Source organism: Sminthopsis crassicaudata, chromosome 5 (genome assembly GCF_048593235.1).
Source record: "Sminthopsis crassicaudata isolate SCR6 chromosome 5, ASM4859323v1, whole genome shotgun sequence".
NCBI classification, from domain to species: Eukaryota; Metazoa; Chordata; class Mammalia; order Dasyuromorphia; family Dasyuridae; genus Sminthopsis; species Sminthopsis crassicaudata.
In genome coordinates, this window is record NC_133621.1 from 254528174 (window position 1) to 254554973 (window position 26800).

Genomic DNA, 26800 nt, shown 5'->3' on the forward strand with positions numbered 1-26800 from the left:
CAGGAGGTGAGTCTTCAACATTCTGTCTCTAACTTATTCACAGGTCCTTATCTACTATGACCTGCGATTTAAAGCCTTAGGTCAAAATGACAGCTAAGCATTCGAGAAAGATTTACTTTTCTGTGTGCTTACTTATAAAGAAAGAGTGATTACTTTCCACTCTTCTATCACCCAAACTTTTTACTCACAGCTCCTAGAAGGTTACAGAAAGTTCTGAAGTATATTGTGAACAGTCTCCCAAACAAGAAAGGAACAAGAATATTCATCTCTGTTGAAAAAAATGACATTCATTAATTAGAAACATGGAAAAGCAATGATATATATGCATTTTATCCTTTAAGGAAAAGGGTGAAATGGTAGAAAGAGCACTGGTTTTGAGATCAGAGGAACGGGATTCTAATACTAACAGTGTTACTACTGATCTTCCAGAAGGCATTTCACCTCTGTGGCCTGTCTTTTTTTTCTGTAAAATAAAAGGATTGGATTAGAATGATCTCTAAGGTCTTTTCCAGTTCTAGAGCTATGATTCTCTGCATTCTTTTTATGCTGATTAGAAAAATTGATTAATTTGAATGCTCATCTTATCACTCTCTTGATATATTTTGATAAAACAAGGAAAAATACCTACAATAAGTTTCCAAGAAGAAAACTGCTTCCTAGTATCATGTTTTATGATATATCTCCATATCAAAAAATCTTCAATTCTACAGCATTGATTTTCTGAGAGTAGAGCCAAGTAACTTAATTCCTGCATTTTTACATACAATTTTAGTGAAGGTACAGCCATTTCCAATCCAGCCAAAATAACAAGTGTACTTCTCACATTTCTGAAATGGACAGACCCTTGAATCAATTTAATTCAACCAAGCTTTTGATAGAGCTGTTAGGAAAGCAATATGGAAGTGGTTTTCTGAGGACTTGCATTTGCCAATGGCATGGTTTTGCCTCTTTTTCTATTCCCATTACAGATATGTGTATGAAACTTCTAGAATCGTAATTTTCTAACAACTCAGCATCTATGACACTGCCTTTGCACAGAGAATAATATTGTAGAAGCCTCATGACTTTCTTATTATAGAAATGCCTTTACTGCATGAAGAATGACATTTGACTTTTTTTTTTTTAATTTCTTTAAGTGGAATGGGATGTGACTTGATCAAGCTAATAGCATGTTTATTCACATTTGATTGGATTAGAGCAGACTTTTCAGCATCAAGCTGACATTTTCTTTGTACTTCAACCTTTGCAACAGTGGAAAATTATTTGCTTGTGATAGTCTGAAGGTTTGCTTCCTTCTTGCTTGCTGATTAATAAGAAACTAAATTTGTGCACAGATGAAATATAAAATATCTGTAAGCAGTGTAGAGGAATGTGTGTCAGACCAATTGAGACTCCAGGCAGCTTTGCACTGACTTTTAATGGCTTGGGGGTAGAACATCAGGAATCATCACCTTACTTGTGTCTTCATGAAAAGCAAATTGATTTCCCATTTCCTTCCTTATAGGCCCTCAAGGATGATGATGCCGAAACTGGCTTGACTGATGGGGAAGAAAAAGAAGAACCAAAAGAAGAAGAAAAATTAGGAAAACTCCAATATTCTTTGGATTACGATTTCCAAAACAATCAGGTTTGAGGAAAAAAAAAAAAAAAAAATTTCTAATTCTTTCCCATTTTATAGGTAGATAAGTAAAAGTTGATATTGGCAAGTTGTTTATGGCAGAGAATAATAAAAACTAGATTTTGTAAAGGTTTTAAAGAGGCAGATTGGTGGCACATTTGGAGTTAGGAAAACTGGAGTTCAAATCTCAGCCTCAGATACTTCGCAGCTGTGTGATTTGGGCAAATCACTTAATATCTTTTGTTTCAATGTCCTTACCTATAAAAAATAAAGATTATAATAGTATACCCATTGGGGTTGTTATGAGGATCAAAAGAGAATAAAATGTAAAGTGCTTAACACAGTGACTGGCACATAATAAGTATTATATTAATACCTCCTCCCCTCCTACCTCTCTAAGTAACTTTCTAACTCTAGGCCCAGTTGCCCCAGAGAAATGATAGGAAAATAAAACATGATTTCCATTCACAAATCAAGTGTCCCTTCAACTCCTTAAATATCTCCCCTTCAGCAGCCCTTGTCAATTCTATAACCCCCATAAAAGTATTTTTTTCACTTTCTGACATAATAAAAATAAGAAAGAAATTTCATCAGATAGATTTTGATGTTCTATCAAAGTAAACAAAGATTAACTGAGTTCTTATTATAATGGAAAGAGCCACTGGCTTTAGAAACAGAAGAGTTGGATTTAAATTCAACCTCTGAAACTAACTCTCTCCATGATCTCAGGCAAATTATTTCAACTTTTGGGACCTCCCCCTCTGTAAAAGATCATAGTTGGATTCAGAGCCTCTGGGATTCCTTCCAGCTCTGGATCTATGAATCTATGAAACAATACGCAAGGCCTAACATTAGGTGTTATGAGAGACGATGATGAGCAAAACATGGTCCTTGCCTTTTAAAAACTCAAAAATCTAATTGCAACTATCAACCAATAATCACTAAACATTTATTAAGCACCTAGTATGTGCCAGACATTCTTCTGAGAGGTGGGTTATATATAGATAAGCAACAAGTTGATAAATAAGTAGAAGTAGAATGTGACTTAGAGATTTTTAAAAGTACTATAGGAGTTCAAAGGAGGGACAGCTCACATGGAGGCTAGTAGAAAAGAAATTCATCACCAAAATGAACAATATTACAAAATGGCTCACTATCCTACATACTCCCCTTTTGCTTCTATAATGTCAATGATAGAATGATAAGTTGTAGGGGTACTAAAAATCTCCCAATTCTTAGACTGGATGAAACTGTTGACCTTGTTACTGTGAAATCTCTTATTCCCCTAACCAAGTTGAGATACCAATTGGAGGAACTTTACCAAGGTTCTGAACTTTCTCCATCAGAGTCTGAGGGGAGAAAGTTACCAAGGTAGTAATGGTAGTTTTTTGATTTATCTGGAACTTGTTGCCCTTTGTCACTCCCTCAAAGTGTCTGGTTACTTCATCTAAGTTGGCTTACATGCCCTATGCATGGCAGTTAATTGGGCTAGAAGGATGACCAGGAGTCAGTTAAGGGTCAAAACTGTTAAAGTCCTTGAGGATCTTAGAGAGAGAAATATTGTAAAAGAATAAAAAAGCTAGAAGATTATGATTCTGCCAGGAAAAAAATGAAAACAACAAAACAGTTACTAAGAAGACATAAGCAACTACTACTATTATTTCTATTTAAAAATTATACATTATTTACATATTAAGGATCCTTGAGGTAAACATTAGATAAGATCATATTAGCATAGATTTAGAGATGTAATGAATCTTAGAAAAGACTAAAAGAAAACAGAAAATACTTCTCTAAATTGTACTTCTGGTTCTTGAAAGATAAAGAAGATTATATCCAACTTCACAGACTTAATAAGGCTTTTGCCAAATTTATAATAAATACTATTACCTTTTCTGAAAGGGGCATAAGATTGTTTCAGCTGAATGCATCACTAAATCTGAATCTGAAAAAGATGGATACTACAGCTACTCACAGGAATGAACTTAAAAGTGGACCATCAAGGAATTAGTTCAGCAGGTTAACTCATGCAGCTGAGACACTATGTCTAGTGAGGTGTTAATACAGCACAGCCTGTTTCGTTTCAGCTTAGCAAAAAAAAAAAAAAAAAAATCATATATTCAATATAAAAGTTATGCCCATCAAGAAACTTTCTGAGACAGAAAGAGGATTGTGAGTTTCACTGGCTATATTTCCTATACATGAGACTTAGTGTATGCCTACTTTGCCCATGGATTCTTTATGGAGAGTAACAGAATGTGATTCAAATGTATGGGCATAATACTAAGTAATTATTATTTGTTCGATATGCATCTTCAGTAAATGTTTTGATTAATGTTAATTGATCATCAGTAGCTGATTTATTAATGGGAAATATACCAATGTGGATTCAGGAAATAGAAGCAATAGTCATCCATAGTTATTATATCTAGAACCCTGTGAGCACTGATCCATCCTTTGGGTAAACTTCTCCCTTACAGTGTAAAGTCAGGTTGAGGGGAAATGAGCTATACTAGAAAAATCAAAAACTTTAAGATACCCATTTGATTCTAATTTTGCATTTTAGTGAAAATAAAAACTACTATTTCACATTAATTATTCACATTTTGGTTGCTTCTAGATAGATTTACATGAAGTTATAAATACCATATTAAAGAGCTATATTCATAGAGGATAAAGTTTTCTGATTTTTTTCTATGTTTGCACTCTAATGAAAGCACATTTCTTCATGGGAAAAAAATTGATGGATGGATGAGAAAGGAAGAGAGAGAGGGAGAAAGAGATGGAGAGAGAGAGGAGAAAAATGAAAATAGGATGGAGGAGAAAGGGAGAAAATGAAAATCAAAATAGGGACATGATCTGAAATTCTACCTGATGAAATATTTGGTGTTATATACAAAGCTTTCCACAATTTAATTTATCATTTAAATAATTGATATTCAGTAGGGAGAAAATAATGAAAAAAATTAAAAATCTAAAAATTGTATTCTAATTTTAAAATGTATATTCTTGCTTTAAAAAAATGATGGGCTTCATTAGAATGCCATTTGAGCTCACTATTTCACCAAGAAGAAAAATAGATTACACTTCTTTCTTGGACAGAAAGAAAAAAAGGATAACTTTACATTTTCAAAATTTTTGTAACTAGAAATAGTCAGTGCTTCCTTTACAGCAATGTTGTGGGTTTGATTTCTCAGGAGTTAAAAGTATTTGATTTGTGAAACAAATGACTTCCTGATTGTGCAGATTGCTAGTTAAATAGTCGATATAAAATACTGCATAACAATATGAAAAGAGATGGATGCTTTGTTGTTTTCCTGGTACACATTTTAAAACCTTGTCTGCTTGTATGCATTGCTTATTTATCCTCTAGCATCTCCTTTCCTATCTAAATCTTTATGCCCTTTTGACTAAAATGATATGCTGATGTTGCAAAAGGCAAAGAAAGCAATAAAAAAGAAAACCTATTATCTTTTATCCATTGGCTGCATCAGGTGGAATAGCAATTGAGTCACACTAACCTCATCCCACTCAAGAGCAGAGTGGTTCAGTTGTGTAAAAAACAATTGATCTAGGGTTTTGTTGTTTAGGAAGTGAATTATTTTGCTTTTTCTCAATAAACTAAAATTCATATATCCAGGGGTTTGGGGGGTTTGTTTTGTTTTTTGTTTTTTGCTTTTTACTCTTGAAAGAATAAAGCTCTGTGGTAGACTCAGATCCTATAGTTTTATTTTTGAACTTTTACACTCCTAGAATAACAGATGGGAGATGCTTTAGTTAGACTCTTTGATGGTAAGACAAATACAAGGGCCTATCCATGGCTGTTTTAGCTTTCTCTTCCATGACCAAAGTAAGTAGCCAGGAAAACATTCATCAGTGGAGAAACAAACTTGAAGATGACCAAAAAGATTATTTGTATATTTAGTTAAGAATAAAATCTTTGTCATTTTGACATTAGAAAACACATCAGTATTCATTTCACGATACAGAACTAAAATTACAGCACTGGGGTATGATGCATAAGTGAGAGAACAGGAAGAAATTTTAGAAATCATATTCAGGGTTGCTTATCTGTCTGTGAACTTCTTTTTAATATTTTTGATGATTACATTTCAATATAACCAGTTTTCTTAGCAATTCCATGCATCTTATTTTATATCCTTAAAAAAAATAGTATTCTGAGAAGACATCCAATAATTTTAAAAACTGCTCAAAAACTGCCTGATTTGGTACAGCTCTCTTTTTATAGGTGAAAAAGAAGTGCCTCTGATAAGTGATGTCCATCATTAATATACTTAATACACATTAATAAGCCCCAAAATTCAAGTTTACCTCTTTTGATTCCTTTCATAAAAACATGTTTCCTTTCTCATTTAGCTTCATCCATCAAAAAGATAATATTAATTATGCTATAGCTAATATGAATTACTGCCAGATGTTTGTACCAAAGTGAAGGTCAAATGTGAAGGACACTAGATCTAATTTTTCTCATTCAAAATGCTCCCCATTTTCTAAGAAATTTATATTTAACTGATTGAAGGGGGATGCTTTAGAATAGAAACTGCTAAGTTATAATTATAGATGTATGATTGTTTAACAATGTATTTCCATCTACAAATCATGCCCTTCAAAGAAAAATAATGCACAAGGGCTTTTAGCAAGTGGAAAGTTATTTGATTGCAATCCTTTTGCAAATATGAATTCCATATTTAACTGTAATCAGCAGCCCTTTAAAAGCCTCTTTTGTGCTCAAAACCAGGCTTCCTAGAGCCAGCATCTGCCATAATTGGTTTTCTGAAGCCTATAGCATCTCTTCATTTGCCTTCTCTGGTTCAGGTTCCTGCAGGGATGGAAGTTTATTAAAAGGGAGCAAAAAGCAAAAAATTTAAAAAGTGAAAGAGGAAGAAATAGTAGAAAATTGTGCATCTATAAATAAATTAACCCCTCCCCAAATGGCTACTTAATGAATTTATCTGATTTTTGGATTTTTTTCCCCTCTTTCTCTTAGCTCTTGGTAGGCATCATCCAAGCTGCTGAGCTTCCTGCCTTAGATATGGGTGGCACATCAGATCCCTATGTGAAAGTGTTCCTGTTGCCTGATAAAAAGAAGAAATTTGAGACAAAAGTCCACAGGAAGACCCTCAATCCTGTCTTCAATGAACAGTTTACTTTCAAGGTATTTTTTAAAATAATGTCTTTTTAAAGGTTGCTTGTGCATTTTAACAACTCATCTAACTTCCTCAAACTTCTGATATACAATCTATGACCCAAGGTCCCCATAGAATTTTTTAAATATAAAAATCATCACAAGTCTTTGTTTTGATCCAGTTATTTGTGTGTGCATATGTGTGTAATTCCTGCTAAGAATCAGATATTCAATTATTTTAATATGAATTTCATGTGTCTCAAATAATAGGTTTATGATCATTTACAAAAAGAAAAAGATTCATATTAAAATCACAAGAACATATAAAATTCAGTTTTTCTGAATTGTAAATAGAACAAACACCCATGTCCTTTGAAAGGCCTTTATGTGTGCAGGATATTGTGGAATACTCAAAAACCACATAATTTAACTCACTATCAAGAGTTATCTTAATATTTTAGATTTTTTCAAGTATCTAATTTCTTCCCATTACTTTTGGTCTTTCTTTTGGTATGTTCTATCTTAGCATGACAGTTTCCCTGCACAAAAAGAACAAGAGGAAATGTTGGGTTCTGTAATAATTCAACAAGAGTGTTCCTTCTAAAGGCCTAGACCATTACTGAATACATACATTTTGTGGTTTTCCATTTCCTTCATGTATGTATGTATACAATATATACATATGTATACATATATCATAACTACATGTACACAAATACATATACATGTGTGTAATAAAAATGTTTCAAAGTTTGCAAAACACTTTAACAGAGATTATTTTATTTGATCATCACTTACAATCTCATGAAGTAGTTGCTATTAATATTATCCAATTTATATATAAGGTAATTGAACTCAGTTGGCCAACTATGTCTTATCCTGTAACATGATAATGTAGGTAAACTGTGATCATCATTTTAAAGTTCAATTCAAAAGACACAGAATAATCAGTGTCCACACTGAAAATATAAAAATCAATTCAAGTCAATTCAAGTCAATTCAAGCTTTATCTAGTTCATCTTTAGATGCTATAGCATCCCAAAACCTAGATAGCAGCCTGAGACATTTTCTCCACAAACTTTAGAAGGATATTTGCATTTCAAACACAAAAGTTTTCTTCTAGTGTTTATGGAACTAAGAGAGTAATCAGAAATAATTAATTGGGGTGTTGTCCTTTCTGATAGCTGAAACAGGGGGAGCCAAACAAACATCTAGTTATTCCAAGAATGATTACAGCAATGGGAGTAATTGTCACCAATGACCACTGATCCTAGCAGTTTGACCAGATCAGTCTCCTTATTCCTTCTACAAGGAACAGATAAATACAGGTTGTGAATTCCTTAAAAGCAGGGACTGTCTTTTGCCTTTCTTCATGTTCCCATCTCTTAACACAATGCCTAGCACATTGTGGATATTTAATAAATAAGACATCCCAGTAGTCTCTAATCTCATAAGAACACAAGGCAAGGACAAGTTGCCCTAACTCTGAATTCAGGAAGGGAATGCCAAGCATTGGAGGCACAGAGCTCCCCCACATAATAAGTCTCATTTGTTTCTTGACTGTGGAATTATTCATAGTCCACATTCATACTCACATAATAACCTTTCTAATACAACTGAGAAATGAGGAGAGAAGGAGGTCAAAGTATCAGAATCAGAGGAATTATCAGTGCTGATGAACATCAATCCTAGACTCACTTTGTTTCTTCTTTCTTTTACTGGAAGTTGGGGTGTAAGGAATAAAGAAATGGGCAGCATGTGATAGGAATGCAGTTCCAGCTATATCATATGCTTAATTGCTCACCTCCTGCCATGCTCCTGTGTCTTTAATCCCCTTTAGTTCCTTTGCTATGACAGTAAGGTTGACTTAACTGTAGCTATGTGGTGAATAAAGCTCTCTCCAAATTTATTCCTCTTTTTCTGGTTACCTTTTTTAAAAAAGAAATTTCTTCTTACCTTTCAAGAATTTAAGCTGCTTAATAATTAGAGTTGATCAGGAAGGTGAGAATTTCAGGATTTCAGGATCTCACAAAATAATGAGAACTATATTTGGAGTCTGGTAAAGACTTTGTACTGCCTTGCAAAATTCATCATAGGTAATCACTAAATCCACATATATGTGGATTTGTCAGCCTTGCACCATACAATGCCTTAAGAACATTACTGATTTAATTTAATTCAGTTTTATTTTTAGTCAATCCAATGTAAGGGTTTTAAAGAATGCTAAAAATAACTTGTTGATTATCTAAATTTTGTACTGTTCAACCCATTTTTGGTATTATATAAAAAGAACAAAGGAAGGATAAATTCAGATAAGTTAAATCATTAGGCTTACCAATGTTAAAATATATTATATTTTATATATGTACAATAAAAGAGGTAGTATGATACAACAAATAGAGGGCTTCCCTTGAAGACTGGAAGAGCTAAATCCTCTCTTTGATATATGTGGCCCATGTGACTCTGGGCAAGGCAACTCTCTAAGGCTTGAATTTACCCACAGGCACCATATTCATTGATGTAGGGAGCTTCTGTAAAGCTGGAGAAACTAAGGCAAGATAGAGATTAGAGAGTTTTTATTTTATTTGGATTTCTGAGAGGGAGAGATTGTGTTGAAGACATGATGCCCCCAGGGCTGATGTCCAAAGCATCCAGCAGGGAATGTGAGCTCTTAATGACAAATTTATAGCTCCTAGCTCAGGTAGCTAAACAAAGGCAGGGGGTAGAGTCCAAATTCTGGTGATCGAGAATCTCCAGGCAGGGACCATCAAGCTGGTTCTGACAGGTTGAGGGGCAGGACCATAAATTCTTACTAACTAGGAGTTAAGTAGGTGTTCAGCTTAGAGCCAGGAAGTCTGAAACTTAAGAGTTATAAACAATGCCAATTAGGTATCTAGAGTTTTATCTTCTGGAATGTCAGATCTCCACAATTAGGATTGTTCTCAGTTCTAATGGGCAGAAAAGGATTGCAACCAGGGAAACTGAGGCAGGACAATTAAAGATACTGAGGCAGAACCAATTAGGGAAACTGAGGCAGGACAATAAAAGGGAACTGTAGCACAACGCTTCCTCTCCCTGGAGCTCATAAAAATCATTAAAATTTTCCTCATATATGTATTATTAACATTTTCAAGATAATCCATTAATTATACTTCTGAAATTAAAAAAAATATATATTAACATCTTAACATAAAATACTTAATCCCAGAGCTTCAAATTTAGCACAGTTTGTTAAGGGGTATAAGAAAGGGATGTAGGGAGTAGGAATAAAGAGGGTAAATGTTAATGGAGAGAAGGTGGGCAGTTACTGACAAATTGACCATTAACTAAGATGAACTAAATCTTTTTAAATGAGAGAAACAAATTACCTGCCAATTCTAAATTTATATTAGCATGCCTTCCCTGCTTATTCATCTCTAGGAAAAGCCTAGGGAAATTTTTCAAGGTTATAAAACAATCATGAAAATAAAAAGACAGAAAAACAGAAAGTGAAGTCAGATTTAAGGTTAAAATATTCTTAATTTTTTGAAAATATAATCTTTCTCATTGAAAAGATGTTAGATAATATAAATAAGTTGTTAGTTCCTCTATTCGATTGCAGGCTCCTTGAGGATAGGGACTATTTTTTACCCTTTTTTTGACCTCCAGTTCTTCCTACAGTGCCTGACCCACAGCAAGTACTTAATAAATGTTTATTATCAATTGATTGCTTCTCACAAGCTCTTTAAACACACATTCTAATCACCTAATGAACTTTCAAAGAGGTTATCCATCATCCCCTCTGGCTACTTCAGGATTAAATATAAGCTCTTCTACGTGGCATTTAAAGTCCTTGTTTGGCCCCTTCTACCTTTCCAGTCCTTCCCCACCCCCAGGTAATCTTCCCTATCCCCAGGTAATAGATGCAGTGGCACTAATTGCCTGGCCATTATACAAGAAACTTAATCTCCTTAAACTGACCATTCTTACAGTTGGTCCCTCATTTCTAGAATGTTCTTCCTCTTTATCTCTAACTCCTAGCTTCCCTGCCTTTCCTTTAAGCCTAAGCTAAATGATCTTCTAAAAGAAATCTTTTCTGATCCCTCTTAATGGCCATGCCTTCCCTCTATTGATTATCTCAAATTTATCTTAAATAATATGAACTGTTCATAAATGTTTGAATGTTTTCTTCCCCATTAAACTGTGAGCTTCTTGAACTGTCTTTTGTCTTACACATAATAAGCATGTAATAAAATGTTAATTAACTGACATGTCCAAATCAATCTATTTACTTATCTATCCATTCAATCATTCATCTATCTACCTACTTAATTTCCTTCCTTCTTCCCTCTCTCCCTCTCTCCCTCCATTCCTTCCTTCCTTCTTTCCTTCATTCCTTCCTCTTTCCTTTCCTTCCTTCTTTCTCACCCTCTTTCTCTCAGAATTATCTATTTTCTAATAGTTTTCAGAGCAGAAGTAAAGCATTTTTGACTCTTCCATCACCTTCATTCTTCATACCCAACTTGTCACTAAGCTTTAATGTTTCTCCATATTACATAGCTCACAACATCAATCAGTCCTCCATTCCTCTAATGCCTTCCCTTTATAAGTCCTCATCATTTCATCATGGATTATCTTGCTCTGTCCCAAAGAGTCTTAATTCTTAAGATACAAAAGTCTGATTTCTCTTTACTCTGCTCACACCACTTTTCTCCCCAGAATAAAATGATGTAAGCAGGGGCATTAGAAAGATTTCAGAAATAAAACAAAATGGTTCAAAGTTTCATATCCTAATTGGAAATGTGTTCATTCTTCCAAAAAAAATTCAGCTTACTTAATAGCCTTTTGTAGGTAGGTTATTTCTTTTCAAAACATATCTACATTAACTGCCATTTTTAACATTATTTTTATAATTTTCATTTGTGTTCATTTTGATGATGATTTCTTTAAATGTATGATTAATTTTTGAAATGTGTAATGAAAATTTGAAGTTCAAAGTAATAGCTTCTTCACATAATAAGCAATACTAGATAGATTTTTTAAAGTTATAATAATTTTAATGGATTGAAGTACTTACTTGATAATATAGCAAAATATCCTATCTCTTATTTCCCTTTTTCATACATAAATAATTGAGGAATATTAACTGGACCATATGATAACAATTTTTACCATAAATATAGTAGAAAGTATTTAAAAACAACTGAGCCTTCAACACAAATCTGAATAATTTCTTAAGCAACCATTCCTAGCAGCTACTCAAGTGTAACTTATCTGATTTATATTGCTTTTCCTAAATTCTAAAAATATGTTACCAATAAATATCCCAGTACATTTGTCCTTGGAACATTTGAACCGTTGCAGGCTTAATAGGATTTAGCATTCTTCTACTATGCATCTTTAAACATGTCATACCTGAGAAGGAACCTGAGCATAGACATTATCCTATAATAATGATAATATTGTAAATCCACATTTCTTAGTTAAAACCTTACCAATAAGTAAATGATTCAGAGAGAAGGAGACAGCTTAGGAGATTTATTTAAATCATCCACTGTCTAGAGCCCTGGTTATTAATTCAATTCACTTTAGTGTTTTTAAGTGTCCATTGGGTACTGACAACATAATAGATGCTAAAGATTCAAAAAACAAACAAAAATAAATATTCCTTCATTAAGGTAGGGGAAAGTAGTTATAATATATAAAAGAAGAATGAATACAAAGTTATTTTAGGAGGGAGAGAATACTAATGACTTGGTGAGTATTCCAGTTGTGTAAAAGAATTCATAGATCTTTCAAAATGTGTAAGCAGCTTATATGAGTTAGTTACTCATTTTAAGAAACTGACTCATTTTAGCAAGAAATCTTCACTACAAGAAAACTAATTTTATGCAGCCTATGCAACTGACCTGCTTTATGTGTTTTTCTTGAAGAGATACATGCATTTTTCAGTTTTGATTGCATAGCTATGCAGGAATTATTGTTCTTATTAAGATTGTTACAAGCTACTGAATCTCTGAGGCAAAGAGATAAATGAGTGTGTAGTAGCCTCATTTTCCTCTGAATAATTCAAGTCTCAGAAAGTAAAGTCAAGTGACTCAATTAAAAAAGAAAAAAAAAAAACCACCATGCTAATTTTCTTCCAGTGTTGCTTATTAAAAGCTTGGCTATTAAAAGCTAAGTACCATAAACTAATTTGCATCATAGCAGGTTATTTTTTTTTTTCTGAGAGACATTTCATTTTTTAACTTTTTTTTTTTTTAAACATAGGTACCCTACTCGGAATTAGGAGGGAAAACTCTGGTGATGGCAGTCTATGATTTTGACCGTTTCTCCAAACATGATATTATTGGGGAGTTTAAAGTGGCCATGAATACAGTGGATTTTGGCCATGTGACTGAAGAATGGAGAGATCTGCAAAGTGCTGAGAAGGAAGAGGTAAGAAAACGATTGTTATTTTAGTGGTTTATTCTGATTTCTCCTATTATCCTCTAGACTTATTAATTAGTTATATTGATGCAAGGCTCTTGGCTACTATTCAAATTCATTCAAATATAGAATCCAAGAAATTGTTGTCTTTCTCTCTGTCTCTCTGTCTCTCTCTTTTTCTGTATGTGTCTCTCTCTGCAGACAGACAGACAGATAGACAGATAGATATAGGCTTTGCAGGTATTACATAAAAGAAAATTATGAGAATGATACATAACATATATTAACAATTCCCACGTTCACTTTCATTTGACATAAAAATACAGGGTTACAAAAATGTTTTGTCCTACAAGGGACAATGAAAAATATTATGTTACCCTGCCTTTTCTATAGTCATTCTGGTATTTTCTATTCAGGATTACCCAGCTACTAACAAGGAAGAAAATGGCATGTTTTCCATAATGATTTCTCTTGCTAGGAGAGAATTCATTGTTCTTACTAAAGACAGGTTGAACATGATGGGTGAAACATTAGATGGAATTCACAAAGGCTGAGGCTTAAATCTATTTTTTTAAATGGCTCCTCTTTTTATAGTGCTTTTCATAGAGTTTCCCCCCTGGTTTTAATAAAATAACCCATTGGGTTTTTGTTTTTCGGTTTTGTTTTGTTTTTTTTTTAGCAATTTACAACAGGAAGTTCAATATTTTCATTGCATTTAAACTATACCAGAATCAATTTTATTTGATTATACTTTGCCTGCCTGTCATGGCACAGCACAGCATGGACATGTTGAAGTCTGTCTCAGCAGCCCAATGGGAGCAGTCTAAACAGCTGTTTAACTCACTGAATTACTGAAGCAGTCCCATTTCTAGCCAGACTGGGGTCCTGCCAAAGGTTCTGTTCTTGTCACCACAACACCAACATTCTCTAGTTACTTCTGGCTATTTCTGGTCTTCTAGATTGTAAACTAGTTTAATTTTGAATATTCAAAACTGAACTGAGAAATCTAGCTCACCATTGTAAGGAAAGGACCGAAGTGGCCTGACAGAAAAGTGATTCAGATCTTCCGTGGGATATCTGTAACCAACACATCTCAGGAGTTGTCTGAAAAATGGCACCTGTTCTTGTTGAGTACCTAATAATGCCTCCACTCAGCAGGGTCACTAACAAGATTTTCAATTGTGACAAGGATGAATATATTTCAGAGAAAAAGGTCAAGTTATTCAGAATTGTTATCATTTTGTAATCATATAACATCATTATATTGTTAGCATTTTGTTTCTAACATTCATCCTGGTAGGGTGTTTTTTTTTGCTTTGTCCAGAGTTACACAGCCAGTCTCATCAATAAAGAACTGAATTCAGGTCTTCTGATTTCTGAGACTGGTGCTCTGTCTACTAAGTCATGTTGCCTTTTTCTTACTTTTTGATGTCTAGATTAAATGGCATCAATCTAAATACCAAATCATTCTAAAACGTTTTTTAAACTAGCTTAACCAATCAGGTTAGTTAAGACTGATCAATTAATTAGTGCACACAGCTTTCTGTGTCTGCATCTCCAGGTGCAAGTCAACATATGTATATGTGTGTGTATAAATATATATATATATATATATATATATATATATATATATATATATATATATATATTTATGTGTGGGAGGGTTTGCATATGCATACTTATATATGTGAGTATACTATACATGCATACATACAAATATACACATGTAGGTAGTTGCATATATATGTATATATGTGTGTGTTTGCATATGCATACTTATATATGTGAGTATACTATACATGCATACATACAAATATACACATGTAGGTAGTTGTATATATGTGTGTGTTTGCATATATGCATACTTATATATGTGAGTGTACATACATGCATACATACAAATATACACATGTAGGTAGTTGTATATATGTGTGTGTCTGCATATATGCATACTTATATATGTGAGTGTACATACATGCATACATAAATATATACACATGTAGGTAGTTGTATATATGTGTGTTTGCATATATGCATACTTATATATGTGAGTGTATATACATGCATACATACAAATATACACATGTAGGTAGTTGTATATATGTGTGTTTGTATATATGCATACTTATATATGTGAGTGTACATACATGCATACATACAAATATACACATGTAGGTAGTTGTATATATGTGTGTGTTTGCATATGCATACTTATATGTGAGTATACATACATGCATACATACATACATATATATATATACACATGTAGGTAGTTGTATATATATATGCACACATCTATATATGTATACACACATGTGTATCCCTATACATGTGCACAACCTATAAGTGTGTATTGTATTGTGTACATATTGTGTAGACATAGATATGGTTTGTTACTTATATGAGTTTATACAGAACAGAAACTTTTTGATCTATATAAATTAATTGGATAATATAAATGTAGTTTTTTATTCACTCATTCAGGATGTTTCCAGATATCTAGATTTGAACAACATACAGAGAAACATTAAAATGTTTGAATTTTTGTTGCTCTTCACGTGTTTGATTGCATAATAATCTCTTCATGATTCTGTTTATAGTCTCTGGTCTCTAACCAGTGTAGTGCAAGCTCCTGGGTCAGGAGAGGTTAAGAATAGTTCAGCAAAATTGGGTCTATGTCTTGTAAAGATTTTTAGGGAAAGGAATATGATTTCATTTGAAAACTCTAGGTAAGGAAACTCCATTTATTTCTGCAGGCTGGCACCTTTTCTTCCACTTAGTCATAGAGAGTTGCTCAAAACATTGAGAAGCTAAATGAAATAACCAGGACCATACCTTTGGTATGTATCAAAGGTAGAACTGTAACCCAAAGCTTTCTGACTACCTAAAGCTAGATGGTACAATAGATAGAGCACCAGATCTGAGTCAGGAAGATCTGAGTTCAAATCCAACCAAATTACTAGCTATGTGACCCTGGACATATTACTTTACCCTGATTGCTTTAGTTTCATGATCTGGAGAAGGAAACAACAAAGCACTCTTTGCCAACAAAACCCAATGTGAAAAGTCAAATACAACCATAAAATGACTGAAAAAACCATAACTACCTCTGATTTTGGAGTCAATATTTTTACCCTCAGATAGCCTAGTAGTTAACCACTCCTTAGAGGCTCACCTTAGATACCAGATTTAGGGCAGTGTCCAAGTCCTAATAGAAGGCATAAAAGATACCAGGAGCTGGCAAACGAAAGGAGGCCAGCAGAAGAGTAATAGCAAGAATAATAGCAATTGTTATTGTTATTATTATTCCCATTTTACAAGAAACTAAGGCACAGAGGTTAAGACATGATTAATACATGTCACAGGTCACATTTAAACTCCAAATCTAGTATCTATCCACTGTCCTAGCCTGTCCTAGCTACTCTGCCCAGGTAGCTCTTTCAGTCCTTATGGCTTCTCATATCACCCCTTTCCACTCATGATCCCTTTTCTCCCCATCTTCTTCTATACATCTAGCCAGGAGCTGCCTTTTTCTAAAGAATCTGATTTCTAAATAGAAGGACATAATTGACTTCTAAAGGTCAATCCCCTGGCAGTGGTCCATCATTGTTCACCTTTAGCTCAGCTCCCTATTTAAATCACTCAAAGCACTTGTTCATACCTCATAATGGAATCATATGGCTCTCCTCATTTTTATAGTTAAGTAGCTCCTTATCAGCCTCTTTTCTGTCTGGATCTTTCAAGGACCAAGTCCATTACAGGCTCATTTAATCTTCCCTCCCTCCCAAGGAAGGAACTCCTTGAGGGCAAAGACTGTGTCTTGCCCATCTTTTATTCTTCAGTGACATTTAACATGAATCTTTTATTTGAAAGGTACACATTAAATGTTGGCTATATATAATTGAATTGCTTCTCTATCTCCTTTTGCTTTCTTATTCTCTTTCTTCTTCCTCTACCTTCAGTCTGGACACGTTCTTCATTGACATAGTCAAAAGAAATTGGTCTACTTTATAGAGTAGTTTCCTTTTCTTTCCCCCAATACTTCAGCATTTTCCTTTATTACTATGTGGGAAACATAGCAGGAAAAAAAATTTCCAGTTTATGAAACGTATCTTTGGAAGACTAAGCCTGTGCACAGACTTCTTCATAATAAATGGAATAAGTTTCCAATCACATTTTATATCTGAAGGATTACTTATTCTTGCTATTACATCCTATATCTATTCATGCTAGTGTCCATTAACTGCAGAACATTATAATTGGGTGAATAAATTAAAGTATTAGATTGTCTCTTTTTCTCTTGATTTTAGAAAAACTTTTTCCAGTTCAGTTGATTAATTTGATTCCTTATTTTGGTCATGGTTTCATCAGACAATTTGAAATGTTATTTTAGTGCCAGAACCAGCAAAAGCCAGATGACCTCTAAGGAAGTAAGGGAAATAAATTCAAAGCAATTCTTTCAGAACTCAGGTTTGTGCCACTGGACACAGGGTCTTTGTAGTTAGGAAAATAGGATGTGAAAATTGATTAAATCATGTGAAAATGGATTAAATCTATTCATTTTAGTCCAGTGTAATTTTAAAAGAAACAGGGTTGTAGGATATGTCAAGACAGTAAAAAAAAATATGAAAGTTGTAAAGATCAGAAAGCAATTACATGAGTGAGAATTTTATGTTACTCATGCCTGGGGAAATTATAATCTTATGACCTAGGAAAGGCAATTCACAATAAAAAGGATAGAATATTTGAAAATATGGAACACGGGTGTTAAGTTTTTTTGAACTAACCACCAAATAGTTTGGAAAAGATTTTGTCAGGGAGGTCTACAAGTTGATCCCACTGTTGGAATGATCCCTCTGACATAGATGTTGCCAATTTCTCCTTTCTGATTTGGTTATGGCCCACTTATTCATAAAATAAAAGACAGCACAGGAATATAATGGTCAAGAGCTCTGGTCAGAAGACTTGGGTTCAAATACAAAAGCCTTCCTATGAGGAATGATTCAACTGGCAAGGCAAGTCATTCCTCTGAAAGCCTAAGTTTCCTCATTAGTTGAATGAGCCATTGTAAGGTGCTAGGAAGATTCTGCAAACCTATGATAATGTCAGTTATTAATATTCCAACTGTCTGATGGACCTATTCTGCCTTTTAATAATAGTTTCAGACCTAAAATAAACTAACATCTCTATAGGCTTGATGATTCCTTCTCTTGTTTTTTTTTTGTTTGTTTGTTTGTTTGTTTTTAATCATAGGACTGTTTGGAGGCTAAAGTCAAAGAACAGAGGCAGAGTCATCTTTGTATTAGTTGGTTTCCTGGAATCTTATTTATTTCATTCCTAAACATTTGTTGGAGACTGGACTCTCAAATACCTTGATAGAGGTTTCACTGTCCTTATAGACCTGATATTAGGATAACAGTAATTTAGCATATTCTTGAGATTTCCCTCCTTTTACAACTTTTTCAATTGGATCCAATCCAATGAGAACCTCATATATGCAAAAATGGGTACTGTGCTAAGATCTCAGGAAAAACATATGAAATGGGGTGAGGGTACTGCCCTTCAGGATCTTACTTTTTCCCCCCCTTTTCCTTCTTTTTTGGAGGTAGAGATTGGAAGGAAGGATATTGGATCTCCCTGTCTCACCCAAGTTGGAAATTTAGAAGCTTCCTATAGTCTGACACCATTACTGATCAGCATAAAAGCATTAATATATAGCTAGCTTCCTTTTTCCAGTCTGGGTCACTTCAACCCAAGGTAACCTAGAGGCCAACCACTCCTTAGGGGCTTACCTTATTGGTACTAGATCTAGAGTAGACACCCAATCAGCTTTAATCCTCTGTAGTTCACATGTTTTAAAGTAATGCAGGTGACCAGCTTCAACCCTACTTAGGAGCAAGGATTATTGTATTATCCTGCCCATAGTAGTTCACAATGTACACAAGGGGAATAAGGGACAGAAATATAATTTTGTTGTTGTAATTTGATCTTCATTTCATACTTTTTTCAAATTCTGGAAATTCCTTAGCCCCTTTGAGACTCACTTCACATACCACTTCAAGAACTTTTTTTTTTTTAATTTCCCTAATTCTTGGTACCCAACCCTCAATTCCAGTGAAATTAATTTGGATTTATTTTTCACAATTTATATTTACTCATTTGTGTACATGTTATTTCCTCCCAGAATGGTATAATTTTCTTAATTCGGGTGATTCTTTCAATTTGTCTTTGCATCCATTGCACTGAATTTCATAGGCATAAATGCTTGAGTTGAATTGAACTGAATTCCAAAAAGTGAGCCATTAAAAAATGAAATACTCCTCGCTTAAGCTATTATAAACATGGTTTCTTTGGAACTTTAAAGTTGGGTGTTGATTTAGAACTTCTCATATTTTTAATAATTTTAGGAAGTATCTATCCTGACCACATGTAAATAATTTGAACTGACTGGAGGATTATAATTTTCCTTTTTCCTATTCATTATTTCTAATGCCTCACACCTATACCTTTTCTCCAAATGAAAATATTAAGGGACAAAAGTGTTTCTAGAAATAAACAAGACATTTCTATGAGCACTCAGGCAACACATGCAAATAACTGCATTCAACATTCCATTCCACAAGTATTTTTTAAGCACCTATATTGTGCAAAGCACTAGGCAAAGAACTGATCAAAGTTCCTACTAGTATTGTTGTCAATCTTTTTTTTCCTTTCTGTCTGACTCTTTGGGACCCCATTTGAAGTTTTCTTGGAAAAGATATTGAATTAGTTTGCCATTACCTTCTCCAGCTCATTTTATAAATGAGAAAACTGAAGCAAATAAAAATAAGTGACTTGATCAGTGTCACACAATCATACTGAATTTGAACTCAGGTCTCCCTGATACCAGGGCTAGCATTCTACCTCGTAAATCACTTAGCTGCATCTGGGTAACTTTCATTCATAGGGGACACACACACACACACACACACACACACACACGCACAAGCACACATGCACACAACTTAGATAAATGAATAAAAAATAAATTATAGAAAAAAGTTTTGATGTGGTTCTTTTTGTGTCCTCTTTGGAGAATAAATTTATTTTTATGGCCTTTGCTAAAAAGTGATTTCAAGATGAAATTCTGTGATATAGTGCAAATATAACAAATAAATTGATTGCTGAATTTCAAACAAGCTAGAATGTAATTTCATTAGTGCCAAAGAAGAAGAGAAGAGAGAGACTATTTTGTGGCTTAATAGAAAATCTGTTTTACAAAGGGGAAAAAATTGCTATTAAACCCTAATAAAAGTAAACATGTATTCCACAGGGGAAAAAATGGATAATGTACATAATCAAATATCAAGCATTTTTCGTTTTAGAAGGTTAAGGACCAGTTGCTTTCTTACAATAAGAGTAAGAAATGGAAAGTGGTTTACTGAACCATTAATACACCATTCTGAAAAAAATTAATGCTATTTCCAAGTTCCGGGGTATGGACAAAAAAACTCACTACTTTTTAAGAAATTCAATCGAATACACACACACACACTCACACACACACACATACACAACCTGCTAAATGCCCATCATTTGCAAGATACTGTTAGACACTAAAGAACATAAATCCACCCCACTCAAATAAAAAAGCAAGGGTTAATCTTTTCCTTCAGGGAACTTACAATCTGACTGAAAACACGAGAGACACATAAATAACTTTTGACACTTTAATGTTATGCCTATGTCTCTGATCTCATACATAAATGTGGGTACTCCTTCAAAGAACATTTGTGCTTGGTTCATATACTGATATTCTTGTGTTGTGGCTATAATCAGTCCAGAAGTAAAAGTAATAACAAATAGTGTTGCATTGTTATAAAATGCTTTACATGGTTTCTTTTGATCTTTGTAATAATCACCCTACATTTTAGGTATATATTAAACATGTCACGAAAAATTCTTTATGAATTCAGGAAGTAATTGTGACTTCTGGGCATTCTCTTTCCCAAATATTTTGTTGTTATATGTTTATTGTTCAGTTGTGTTCGAGTTTGGGTGACCTCATTTTTGGTTTTCTTGGCAAAGATATTAGAGTGGTTTGCCATTTCCTTTTTCAGTTCATTTGGCAGATGAGAAAACTTGAGGCAAACAGGCTTAAGTAACTTGCCCAGGGTCACACAGTTAAGTGTCTCTGGACAGATTTGAATTGACAAAAATAAGTTTCCTGAGTCCATGCCTAGTACTTCTGTCTACTGCCCCAACACTTTTGCTTCCCCATTTTAAAGATAAATCAAGACTGAAGGGGCAAAGAATTTGTCTGTGAAAAGGCAAAGCTAATATTGAAACCAAAACATTTCATTTAAAATTCAGGGCTCTCTTAGCTATAGGAGGCTGCCTCTCTGTACTTGTACTTGTAATCTATAGAAAGAAGAATACAGGAGATAGACTTTTAAATCAAGACTGTGTTCCAATATTTCTTCTGATCGTTGGCAGGCTTATTTTTCCCTTCATATCTGTTCTTCCTAGAAGAATTTACACTCAGTTGCTCTCCTCCTACACAGTTCCTTTGCTGTGAAGTTTAACTATTATATAAAAGTACTTGCCTCAAAGTGAGGTTGGCAGATGTTGATATAGCAGAAGGATTCTTAGCCATGTTTGTGTTATGGAATCTTCTCAGATAAGGTTTTTATATGCATAGAGTTAAACATAGAATCACAAAGAAAATCAATTCTGTTGAAATATAGTCAACAAACATAAAAATATTTTTAAAAATAAGTTAATCATATTTCAGTATAGTTGGATTTTGTTGTAATCCTATATACTTTTTATGAATTAAAAACATTTTTCTGAGAAGGGTCTATAGGCATCATTCAATTGCCAAAGGGGTCTATGATTCAAGAAAAAATGTAACAAAACTGCTACAAAGCTGATTTTGAGATGTTTTCTTTGAAAACAGAATAACTAGGGATAACTCATATTTCTACTCCAACTAGTATCCTCTCCACCTGTGTATGTCAGGTCAACATAACACCCAGATAGAAACTATTACTTTTGCTAGAGAGCAGCTAAATGATGCAGTAGATAGGACACAGGCTTGAAATGAGGAAGACTCATTTCAGACTTAGACTCTTGCCAGCTGTATGACCCTCAGCAAGTCACTTAACCATGTTTACCACAGTTTCTTCATCTGGCAAATGAGTTGGAGAAGGAAATGGCAAATCTATCCAGTATCTTTGGCAAGAAATCCCAAATAGGATCCAAATAGGATCACAGAAAGTCATATATGACTGAGAATAACTGAAAAAGAACAAAATTTCTGCTATAGGACCTTGACTCTTAGCCAAATGACTTGGCTATTCCTCATGACTATTTCAAACATTTTTGTTTTCCTCTTGAAACATCATAACACAACCAGAACTCAGATGGGAAGAGTAACTGTTGTTGTAGAGATAGAGAGCCTTCTTCACCAATAGCACCACTGAACAAGTGACAGTTATTTTCCTTCCTTGGCTTCCTGACAGGCGATGCAAGACTGAAATGCATCCTCAAAGACAATTGCTATTTGAAACGACCTTGGGGAACATTCTAATGCACTATACCACCCCAAGTAAGGATTCCCTCTGCAACCTTCCCACAGATTTTCATTCAGGCTATGCCCAATCAATCTTGGTGACCCAGAATCCACTGTTTCACAAGACAGTCTTTTGGGACAGAATGAATTGTTAGAAAGTTATTTTTATGTTAAGAGTCAGGCTCCATATACTTTTTATCTTTTGGAATTGCCCTGCCAACACTTTTCCATGTGATGATATTTCTTCCATTATTGGTTTCTGCTTTTCCCAGGGAAAGTAGTCTTAGTTTTGTTCTTGTCTGACAGTGCATAGAGTTCTGGAACTGGAGTTAGGAAATCCTGAGTTCATATAAAACTATCTGCCTCAGTTTTCTCACCTATAAAATGGGGATAATAATTATACTTTCTTACCAGGTTTGGTGTGAGAATCAAACAAGATAATATTTGTAAAGTTCTTTTTTGCAGAATTTAATATGCTGTATAAATACTAGTTATTTTATTGTTGTTATTAGTGGAATTCTTAAATATTTTGCATATGTTATCTCATTTAATCCTCACAGCAACTCTGTGAACTAGGTGTTATTATTATCCCCATTTTATAGGGGATAATAATTATGCTTCTGACACCCAGCAGTTATGTGACCTTAGACAAACCATTTAACCTCTGTATGAATTGAGCAATTTTCTAGAAATTACCTTCTAAATCTTACTAGGATTACACTGAGCCCTGGGGGAGGTAGTTCCTTCTTTGGGAGTTAAATGAATAAATAGAATATCTCTTATTCTAAAGGCAGCCAAAAGCAATTTAGAACCAAATAAGATGGGTAATCAAGCTGGGTCATCCTGCTTGGAGTTCAAAGAAGGGTGCGAATACAAGGTGATGAGGCTGGGTTTTTTTGTGTGTGTTTTTTTTCATGATTCATATACTGGTTCTAAAACCATTCCAAAAGAATCCCAAAGTCATGATCTTAAATATGTGAAAGTATAAAACTCAAATATTTCATGAATCATTCCAAAAACAATCATATTTTGTCTGTGATATATTCACATTCTACATTTTATTAGAAGTTGGTAGAATAGTTGTTTGGTTGGACTTTAAAGAGAGGATTATTTTAGATGAGGTTTTAAGTGAAGAGCCAGATGTGATTTGAATCTGCATGATTTGCAAGCATATTGGTTGGCACAGGGACAGATGCAGAGGTGGAAGTAGAAAGAGGGTACAAACAGAGCCCACAAAAGAGATTGAAGAAATAATAGAGAGGAGAGCAGTCTGGTAAAAGGCTTCTGTAATATGAACCTGAATTTGGTTTCTATTGAAAATAAATGGAATTGTGAGTAGGAGGTAATTTTATCAAAGCCTTCTGAAGAGGAGAAAAATGTCTACTTCAAAATTGCTTTTGGATATTTAATGATAGTTTCCAATTAAGCCAATTTTATGTTATGAACTGGTTTCTTCCTTTTCTTCTTGTTGTTTGATGAATTGTTTGAATTAAATGTTTTCACCTTCTGTCCTGCTCCTGAATAGCATAAAGCCTACCAAATGTTTCTATTGTGAAATCTTAATCCATTACTATCTGTTACCATGCAATTAAACAAAATGTCAGAAATGGAGTTATACTCATTTACTATAACATTGAGGTAGGAGGGAAATGAGCAAAAAAAAAGTTCATTTGCTAATTAAGAATGAGAAGAAAACAAAATAGAAAAAGAATTTCTTTTAAATGTTGCCGAATAGGATTGTGAGTTGGTTTGTTTGTACTCCCAAGTAAAATACTACAGATAAGAAGACTTATGTGGATTTCTAGCTTTGGAATCAGAAAGACCTGAGTTTGTTTTCTTTCCATGTGATGATGGGTACTCACAATATGGAGGATGTTTGGAGTCAAGGACAATTCTTATATGTACTAACCATGTGATTTTAGACACTTCATTTTACTTCTCTGTGACTCAGTTTCTTCATCTGCAAAAGGAGGAGGGATGAAATGGCTAAACTATAAGAGCTCTTCCACTAGACTCATAGGGTCACAAATTGAGAAGGGGAAGGCTATTCAGAGGTCACTTAAGCCAACCTTTCTGACAATATGCAAACCTTAGTCTTCTCTCTGTAATGCACAAGTTATAAGAGAAAGGATATCACCATGCAGAAGACTGGTTCCAGAAGATCTGAATTCAAATCCCACTTATAAAACCTCATGTATAAAATGAAAAAGTAGTTACATGGCCTCTGAGTAGCTTTCTCCCTTTTGATCCATCTCTACATCTTTCTGCTGTGTCATATCACCAGACTGAACACTCCTAATTTTTTTTTTAGCTTTTCTTCTTATGGCAACCTCTCAGATATACCCTCAAATTTTCCCCCCTTTCTGGACCTTCTATAACTGCCCTGTCTGTTGTGAGGCTCAGTGATGACAACTCTGCATACTATTTTTCTGGAGGAGGGATGAAAAAACAGATGAGGAGAAGGAGATATACCCTGTTTTTTCATATGAAAAAGGATTGTATTCCCTTGCCTATTTTCAGGCTCCTTCCTAATGAAATTCAGTGTTTCCTTGGCAATTTTGGCTTCAGCATTACTTTTTCAGCCCTCATTGTGGTTTTTCTTACTTATTGATCTATTTCCTTAGATTAAAAAAAAATTCCTCTGTACAATCTCTAAAAGAAATGTTATTTATATTTTATTTTCCTGTGCCTCTTATTGAACATACTTTGTAAAGTCAATGCTCATTCCCTATCTTATTTGATATATTGTTAGATTAGTGCAATTCAGTTTTTGACTTTTGCTGCTTATGTATTGTTTCATTCAGTCAATTAGCAAGCATTTATTAAGTGCTTATTATGTGCCAGAAAGATGAGTACACTAAAAAGGGATAATAGCCTCTGCCTTCAAGAAGCTTGAATTCTAATGGGGAGAAACCACCTCAATAAATAAGCACATATAAGATATATATGGTAAATGGAAGGTAATATGAAAGAGGAAGTCATTAGCAGCTAGAAAGATCAGGAAGCTGTTCTTGCAGAAGATGAGTTTTTGAGCTGTCCCTTAAGAGAAAACATGAAGAGGAGACAAAATATTCTAGGCATGGAAGATAGCCAGTTCAAAGCCTATCTCCGATGGATTGTACCTCACTGTGTCCAACACTGTGATATTACAGTAACAGAAACTTAACATTTGAAAGCCCTCCAGTCCAATCTATATCCATAAAAGAATCTCCATAGTCTATTCTCTAAAAGTAGTCATCTAGTTTCTTACAGAATATCTTCCACTAAAGTGGAATATACTCTTTCTCAAGGCAGCCTAATGTACTGTGGGATAATTAATTATTAGCAAGTTTTTCCTTATCACAGGACTGTTTGCCCCATTACAGTATTTCCTCCACCCATGGTTTTGAAGAGGAAACCCCAAAATTCTGAAAAATCCTTAAAGGAGAAAACCCCACCCCAAGCACAGTTTCATCTTTGTTATCTGGGTGGGGACGGCTCAGTCCTGAAACACATTGAATTCAATTCAAATTCTAACCCTGGCTGAAACCCAGCCAGGACCCAACCTGGGACTCCACCTATAAGCCCCCTGCAGCTTGTAGCCAAAGCCCCCTATTATAAAAGAGCTGGAGCCCTCTCTTTGCAGAGGGTCTAAACTATTTGGCAGCCTTACGCCTGGCACCAAGGATCTCTGCCCACTGGAACCCTGGTTCTGGTGCCCTCTTATCTCTACCTTCAACTTTACTAATAGACTTTACTTCCAAACCTCATAATAAACCTCTTTTATCAATCTAGGTTTTCGGGTCTGTAAATTCCTTTACAGGAAACTCTTGTGCTGCTACTAGACCTCATTTAACTCCGTATCCTTGCGCCGAATGCAAAGGGATTGCAGGGGAGCTCTATTTGACTCCCTGTACCCCAAACCTTCCACTAGACCTCAATTAAACCCTAATTTCATTTAGGTACCCCAATTCTAGACTTCATCAGTTTCTCGTCTGATATTTGGGGCTAGACAAATAAAAAACATTTTCAGCCTTTCACAAACTTGAAAACATCCAATCTTCCTTAAATTTTGTTTCTCTAAGATCCCCAGTTC

At 34.3% G+C, this 26800-nt stretch overlaps 1 protein-coding gene and 1 long non-coding RNA gene across 10 annotated transcripts in view; one reads left to right on the plus strand and one right to left on the minus strand.

Annotated features, from left to right (window-relative positions):
- Positions 1-26800, plus strand: part of SYT1 (synaptotagmin 1) — a 662757-nt gene that overhangs the window by 475708 nt on the left and 160249 nt on the right. For 7 of the 9 annotated variants that reach the window (XM_074270840.1, XM_074270841.1, XM_074270838.1 and 4 more), the window contains 3 exons: positions 1505-1627; positions 6627-6794; positions 13014-13181. In XM_074270840.1, coding sequence (XP_074126941.1) covers positions 1505-1627; positions 6627-6794; positions 13014-13181 — 459 coding nt within the window. The remainder of the gene's footprint in view (positions 1-1504; positions 1628-6626; positions 6795-13013; positions 13182-26800) is intronic. The other 2 variants (XM_074270846.1, XM_074270847.1) reach the window with 1 other exon arrangement.
- LOC141544539 (uncharacterized) overlaps positions 1-26800 on the minus strand; it is a 48870-nt gene that overhangs the window by 21426 nt on the left and 644 nt on the right. The window lies entirely within an intron of this gene.